At 50.2% G+C, this 7,813-nt stretch overlaps 1 protein-coding gene and 1 long non-coding RNA gene across 2 annotated transcripts; both read left to right on the top strand.

The window, feature by feature from the left end:
- The first annotated feature begins 629 nt into the window (after positions 1–629).
- On the top strand, positions 630–1,171 carry LOC147986285 (uncharacterized). The gene has a single exon (XM_087540016.1). It carries the CDS (start codon positions 785–787, stop codon positions 980–982), a length of 198 nt encoding a protein of 65 aa, XP_087396142.1. The 5' UTR covers positions 630–784; the 3' UTR covers positions 983–1,171.
- Positions 1,172–4,451: 3,280 nt separating this feature from the next.
- LOC147986284 (uncharacterized) lies at positions 4,452–7,613 on the top strand. Its single transcript, XR_015617135.1, has 2 exons — positions 4,452–5,014; positions 7,332–7,613. It is a non-coding gene; the product is annotated as an uncharacterized LOC147986284 (long non-coding RNA).
- Positions 7,614–7,813: the final 200 nt, after the last annotated feature.

Raw genomic sequence — 7,813 nt, 5'->3', positions numbered from 1 at the left:
GTACGCATGCGTGATTTTTGGAAAGATGAGGGCCCTTTTGCAAATTGCCAGGGGTGAGCGGCTGTGCCACGACGCGGCCAGCGAGGAGGCACCATTTGTCCACTCCTGATTGGATGTGGATTAAAACTTTGCTCACAATGTGAGTTTAAGGGTGGGTTGATCATCTTTTGCAAGTTTGTGGAGTAAACCATCACATACATTACAAGTTTGTGGGTCTGCTCTTGCCTCTAACAAAAAAAAGTGATGGCCGATGTGGCCGCAAGTCCCACGATGTGGACCAAGCGCCCCATTTACCTCGTGAGCCACAGCCCGTGTCAGAATTCCAGCGGTGGTCGTCGTATAACCTACGAGCGAGCGATACCGGTTTGCCGGTTTCGGGAACCGCAGCGCGAGACACGGCGGCTAGGCTATCGACCAAGTTCACGGCAGCAGCACCCACTCCGCCGCAGCTGATGTGGGCCGTTTCTCCGCCGCAGCACACCATCGCCGCGGGAACGTAGCCGTTCCTTCTGCCGGATTCTAGCACATACCACAGGCGGGCCGCCATCCCGTCACATCCGAAACCAGCGTCCACTGCCCACAGGACACGACGCGCCGGAACCCGTTCCCTTTTAAAAGCCGCGGACGCCTGCTCCCCTCTCGGACGGTAACAAGTCAACACCACATCCGCATCCACATCCAAAGTACTACACACAAATCCCGAGCTAGCGAAAACCGATTCGTTTTCTTACCGCACCGCGAAGCCGAGGCGAAGGCGAAGGCGAAGGCGAACCCATCATCGGCGATGTTCCTGGTGGGGATAGTGGCGGAGCTGCTGGAGGACTACACGATGCTGCTGGCGGAGGTGCTGGAGCAGCTGCTCAACGGCGCGCCGTTCCCCCGCCGGATGCGCACGCTCATGCTGCGGAGCCTCCCCTTCGTGGCCCCGCCGCTCGCGCCGCCGCCGCCGCCGCACGCTCTCCGCGTCACCACCCGAGGCTGATCGATCCACCCGGCTGCCTCTCTGCTAAGCCTCATCCGATCCGATAGGTCCATCCGGATCATTTGTTTTGCCTCTTTGGGTTCATTCTGTTGATTCGTTTGGTGTACAGACCGACTGTACGACTTGTACTATGATGTCTCTTACTGTATCATCCAGCGGTGGAAATGAGACCGATTTTTCCATGGCTCCTTTTAAGTAGTTCTGGTGAGAAGATCAAGCGGCCTTCAGTTTGAGGTCTTTTTTCGTGTGCATAATGCATACTAGTAGAACTGTGGATGATGTCTTTTGCTGGATGGGAACATGAGTTTATGACTGATTGTCTGGACGAATGGATTTTGTCGATCCTTTTTAAACACGACACTAGGTGACCAGAGATGGCCACTGAAAAGAATCGCTGGACTGTTGTGGTTGGTTTGCGACACGTAACGATGGATGATTGGCTCTGTTTGGCTTCTTTGGTCGGCCACAATTTAGGGTTTATACGCGATACACGTCATATGAGTGTTTTCCATCAGTGACACATTTCGTGACACACTGGTTGTCTGGTTCGGTGATCAAATGAAGTACTCTCTCCGTTCCAAATACATCCGTATCTAGACATATCTAAGACAAGAATTTTGAGACAAAAGAAGTATATGTCTAGGTTGAGAGATTGCGTCGCTACCCTGTTATCCACATCTTCCTCTAAGTTGTGGATTGGTATTGGAAACCCATGCGACAAGAGATTTATATGAAACTTTTTTATGCTTGCACGGCCATCTCTATGGGTAATGGAGCCAAGACGCCTTTCTGAAACTCGCCATGCTTGGATGGCAAGCGGCCATTAGATATTGCCCCCATGTTTTTGCCGCCTCAAGCAGCAAAAAATGAACTGTTCGTCGGGCCTTGGCCGACAATGCCTGGATTCGACGGATTAAACTTAACACAAACTTCTCTGTGAGGCACATTCGTGAATACATCGACCTTTGCACTAAGCTCTCGTTTGTCCATCTTGAGGACGAGGTGGAGGACACCATGGAAGTTCACGGTCAACGACATCTCGACAAAGTTGGCTTACAAAGCACAGTTCTTTGGAGCCACGCTAACTATAATGAACAAGGCCATTTGGAAGGCATGTGCCCCAGCAAAGGTTAAATTTTTCTCATGACTTGGTATACAAAACTGAGTTTACGCGGATCCTCTCGCTAAAAGAGGTTGGGAAAACTGTGGGCTTTACTCCTTGTGCAAGAGGGCAATGAGACGACTGCTCGTCTCTTCTTTGGGTGTCGTTTCACTGTGAGGATTTGGAGGTTGGTCGAGGCATGGCTTGGTTTAGCTGCCTTGGACCTATCCCATTCGGCATGGCTTGGTTTAGAGAAGTGTTAGATCCTTGGACGAATATGTTGGGCCCAAGCATATCCAACCTGAAGGCAGTGGTCTCTCTGGCCATGCTTGTGACTTGGACAATATGGAACGAAAGAAATGCCCGTGTTTTCTGCAAAAATCGACGTTGGCGCATTACATCATGCAAAGCATTAAGGAGGAAGCCAAGATTCGGATCGCCGCTGGGGTGAAGCACCTGACTTCCTGAGTTTATTGATGTCGTGAGAGTAGACCCCATGTGGTTTTCATGTGACGGTGTAAGGCTTGTATCACCATGTACCATTAACTCTGTAAAATCCTTATTAATTAATATAGATGAGGAAAATCTTTTGCCTCTATTTTTTTAGAAGTCATTGAGGAAAACACTTTGCACAACAGTGAATTACACATAACCACCACAACTGAGACAATATTTTTTTCTGCAATTTTTACTGCACGCTAACACACTTTTTCTTGCAAATCGCACTGATCGCTTGTTTGGCCTGGTTAACCTCTAAATTGATAGGTAAAGCCCGCTTTTAGGGGGTGATGAATGGCACCCGACGGCCTTTAACCGCGTGATTCACTGGTCCCCTCCTTCTCCCACCCGAGACCCACAAAAAGGTAACTGTCTCCCGCTCTCCTCATCATCCTCTATTCTCTCTGGCAATGGCGACAACGTGGCGGCGGAGACAGATGCAGCGTAACAAATGGTGAAGACGGAGGCCTTGCTATGGACGAGCATTGCGGAAGTTTCGACCCGCCCAAGTACCGGAGGCATGACCCAGTGTTCGCGACGACACACTCTTATGCTCAGACGGTGAAGGCCAATATTGTTAATTTGGATGATGTATTGGTTGAGATTCAATATTGTTCGTTGTTTTAATTGAGATCATTTGTTGTTTAACTACATGGAGTTTATGCATTCTCTTTAACTCTCTGAGATCATGTGGTTAGTTAATCATTTATTTGTTTAATCTGTGTAGTTTTTTTTGGAATACGCAAGAGCTTGTGTATATTTTCATTGATAGAAGGAGTGAAAAATTACAAAGTGGGTGACATCACACAACACATGTGCAGGAAGGCGCGAGTATGATGCCCGGAGCAATAGAAATGGGGTGCTCAACCCAAGTACAGATGGCTATGTCTCAGGCAAGATTCTATCCAGCCCTATGGCACCGGCCCTAGCCCAGGTGTGCGCATCGTCCTGGATGGCATGCACGAGGCAGGAGGTGGAGGGGCGCATACCATGAAAGTGCAGTCGTTGTGGTGCTTCCAAAGCCACCACGCCGTGATACTGATGACAGAGGAGATCCCACGTCGAAGCGAGGCAGGAGCCTGAGAGTAGGTGCAAGCACACTAATTCGGGAAGTTAGCCCTAGCGTCTGGGAGCATTGCAGTAGATCGGCACCAAGACAGGACTTCGTGCTACACCTGTCAAAGAAGGGGTAGACCACAAAGTGATGGTGCATAGATTCTAGTACCTTATCACATAACACACAGTGTTCCTACGTAGACCACGACGACTAAGTTGATCGACCGTCCAACATCAATCCTGGATGGCAAGCTAGGAGAAAGCTTTAATGCGCAAAGCAGCCCATGTCTTCCAGGTTAGCCGCCCGAAAGGGTCCATGATTGATCCCTGAAAGAGTGCAAGGTAGCATGATCCTGCCAACTATTGACCGGAATTGATCCACCGCCACTGCAACTCATCATGCCCATCCGGAAGCCAAATATTATGTAGCATCCTCCACAAATCGACGCACTAGACAAGATGTAACACCCCGATAATCATGATACAGTAAACTCCTGTTAATGACTGTCAAGTCATCACAATTATTTTGCTAATCATCACTTTGTTCCAAATCAACTTCAAATTCATATTCAATTTGCATGTCAAATTATTTTTCTTCAAAAATAAAACAAAAATGTTGGTTGGGTTACAAATATTCACCAAGGAGTTATCATGTAGAAACCAACATCATTTGACTCATAGATAAATTCCTAGGATTTAATAAATAGTCCAACAACATTAAAATAAGCCTTTTTTAATTTTAAACAATTGGTCTAAATTTTCCAAATTCTCTAAAACTTTTTGTGCAGCCTTAGGATAACACCGTGTATTTATGTGCCAAGCTTCAGCTACCTCTAAGATCATTTGCTGCTAAAAGTAAATGCCAAATAATTAAATAACATACATAAAGAAAAGGAAAGAGCTAGGCAGACTGGGCTCTAGTCCATAGTGGACAGCCCAACCCACCTCACCTCTTCTCCCTTCTCGCTACAGGAGCGGAGGGGAACCGTGGCGTCCATCCGCCGGCGGTGGCCGTGCGTGGCGGCCATCCACGCCCACCTAGCCGCCTACAAAACCTCCCTCGTGACCCCCTGGCCGAACCCTAGCGCCTCCCCACTTCCCCTCCCCTCGCGCCGCTTTGCTCTCCCCCACACCCACCCGACGCCATCGCCACTGTGCCGTCGTCACCGTCGCGGCCACCGACCTCCCCGGCGCCCAGGAGTACATCCAGGAGTTGCACCGTCCTCGTGTGCGTCGATTTCGGGCACCCGTTCGACAGGAGCCGCACCGCATCACCACCCGCTCGTCTTCTTCAACCTCGGAACGCCTGACGCCTTCGTCAAATCCATCGCCGTCAAGCCCTTCCCGGCCTCTCCGAGCGCACCATCTACCCCGTGGTGAGCATCTCCCTCGATTCCCCCCCTTTTCCCCTTCGAATCGGCGTTGTAGACCCGCGCCCACCCGAGGCCGCCATGGCCGGACCTCGCCGTAGCCGCACCCACGCTCCTGCGTGCGCCTGCCCCAGCCACCCCGCACGCCCACGACCCCCTGCAGCCACCCACACGCCGCGCCTACTGGATGCGCGCGCCCGTAGCCGCCCCATGCCTTGTCGCCTGCAGCTGCTCTTGCCGCTGCGCTGCTACTGCTGCTTCACGCCGCTGCTGTCGACTGCCTGCTGTTGCGTTACGCAGCTGCCGCTTGCCCTGCGCCCTACCGCGCCTGTGCCGGCCGCAGCCTCGCTGCGCCCGCCTGCGCCGCTTCCCGTCGCCGTCCTGAACCCCCGGCCGCTCCCGTGCGAGCTACTGGCCATGGCTGGCCGTAGTCGCCATGCGTTTGTGCGTGTGTGCACAGCCACAGTGAGGGCGGCTGGGCTCTGTCCACTAAGGCCGTCCCGTTCTAATTAGCTAGTATTAATTAGGTTAGTTAGGTGCTAATTAGCCTAATGGCCCAATGACAGTGGGCCCCCATCTAAATATCCTTTTATTTTAACTACGGTCAATGACATATGGGACCCACGGCACTGTTCGCTTTTGACCGAGTCAACACTTTGACTGTTGACTGCTGAGTCAGCACCCCTCTGGCCCCACATGTAATAGACTTGGCCAGAGTAGTACTAGGTGACATACGTGTTCTGTTTTTTTTCTCGAATTTAATTTAATTCCAGAAATTTCAGAATATCATTTAAAACTTTAAAAATTAATATAAAATAATCCGTAACTCGGATGAAAAAGTTTTATATATGAAAGTTGCTCAGAAAAATGAGACGAACCCGAATACGCTACCCACATACATGTCAGATGCCTCTAACTATCTGAACATGGAACTTTCCCCCTTCGGTCATCTGTCTGACACAGGTCAGGCCCCGACACCGCACATCACTTTCCCCTTAGTTGCTCGACACTACTATGTTACTATCGAGTGCCGGGGATGAGACCTCATCAGCACTTCTGATGTTACCCTGTAGTGTAGCGATTCGGTCGTGGTCATCGAGGGTGATTCCGCCTTAACCACTTCCGATACAACTTTGTCGTGCAACCCCTCAAGTGTGAACTTCGAGGGTGATTCCTCTTACGTTCATCTTGATGAATACATTGAGTGGACTCCATCAAGGGTGATTCCTCAGGGTTTTCCTCTTGGTGTTAGACACACGGTTACTATGACTTTACACTGAACCATGTTACTAAAGACGGGTCGACCTTGAGGGGTACCCGCGCGAGCTTAATTGCGAGTGATGTGGAGTCGGGTTTACCTGGAAGGTGCCTGCGAGACACTTACGAGGCGTGGCCGGGAATTCTTAGCTCTTGTCGCAAGTACTCGAGACGGGGCGACGGGGTCACATCGATCGTGAGTCTCTGCTCGTTATCGCGCGTTCCTAATCCACTACGATTTGGATATTTGATCCGAGGGAACTCTGGCCTGATAGCACTAATCATCACGTGGGCATTGTATGGGCGTTCTACATCGTATACATCAGCCGAAGCTTAATAGACGTCAGCGACTGAGCGGCGCGCGCCGGGTTGGACTGCGTAAGCTCCTGCCTTGTTGAAGGAGGTAGGTAGGTCTGCTCACCAGCCGCCCACGCAACGTGCAGGAGTTCCCGGGAAGATGGCCCAAGACCCCTAGGGGCATAGGTTTAGTCCGGTGTGCTGACCTCTCTATTAAGCCTAGGTCGGGTTGCGGCGTATTGTTTGGCCGAGGCCGGGCATGACCCAGGAAAGTGTGTCCGGCCGGAGTTAATCGAGCGTGATGGGTAAGTTGGTGCACCCCTGTAGGGAAGAAAACATCTATCGATAGCCTGTCCTACGGTAACGGACACTTGGAGTTGTATCCCGATCGATACAACTAGAATTGGATACTTGTGATGAGAAATGGATTGTGATGAGAAATGGATATTATGGCTCTGGGATTGCTTTCTCGCAGGGAGTCGAGAAAGGATCTTTGGCCGAGGTTGATAACACTATTGCTACTGTACTTTATGCTACTCTACTCCCTCCTGTTGCTGCAAGATGGTGGTTTCCAGAAGATGCTAGTCTTCGATAGGCTAGGTTTCCCCTTCCCTTCTGGCATTCTGCAGTTTAGTCCACAGATACTACCCTTTCCTTTGATATAGATGCATACTAGTTTAGATCTGATGTAAGTCTTGCGATCACTTTGGATTAGTACTCACGGTTGCTTTGCTACTTCTTTTCCCCCATACCCGATTGTTGCGACCAGATGACGGAGCCCAGGAGCCAGACGACGCCACTGATGACTACTACTACCCGGAGGATGCCTATTACTACGTGAAGACCGCCAACGACTAGGAGTAGTTAGGAGGCTCCTAGGCAGGAGGCCTTACCTTTTCGATCATTGTTGCTTTTGAGATAGCCTTCTTAAGGCAATCTTGTCTAACTCATGTCTGTACTCAGATATTGTTGCTTCCGCTGACTCTTGTGTATTCAAGCTTATGTATTCGACCCCTCGAGGCCCCTGGCTTGTAATATAAAGCTTGTATTATTTTAATTTGTGTCTAGAGTTGTGTTGTGATATCTTCCCGTGAGTCCTTGATCTTAATCGTACACATTTGCGTGTATGATTGGTGTACGGTTGAATCGAGGGTGTCACAAGTTGGTATCAGAGCCGACTGCATGTTGGTAGCCCCCTTTCCAACTCCTTGGCCAAAGTTGAGTCTAGTCACTACAAAAACTTTTACTAAC

Source organism: Triticum urartu, chromosome 2A, assembly GCF_056163025.1.
Source record: "Triticum urartu cultivar PI428250 chromosome 2A, HENAU_Tu73, whole genome shotgun sequence".
Lineage (NCBI taxonomy): Eukaryota > Viridiplantae > Streptophyta > Magnoliopsida > Poales > Poaceae > Triticum > Triticum urartu.
The sequence above is the reverse complement of the archived record's forward strand: the minus strand, read 5'-3'. Positions and strand labels throughout refer to the sequence as shown.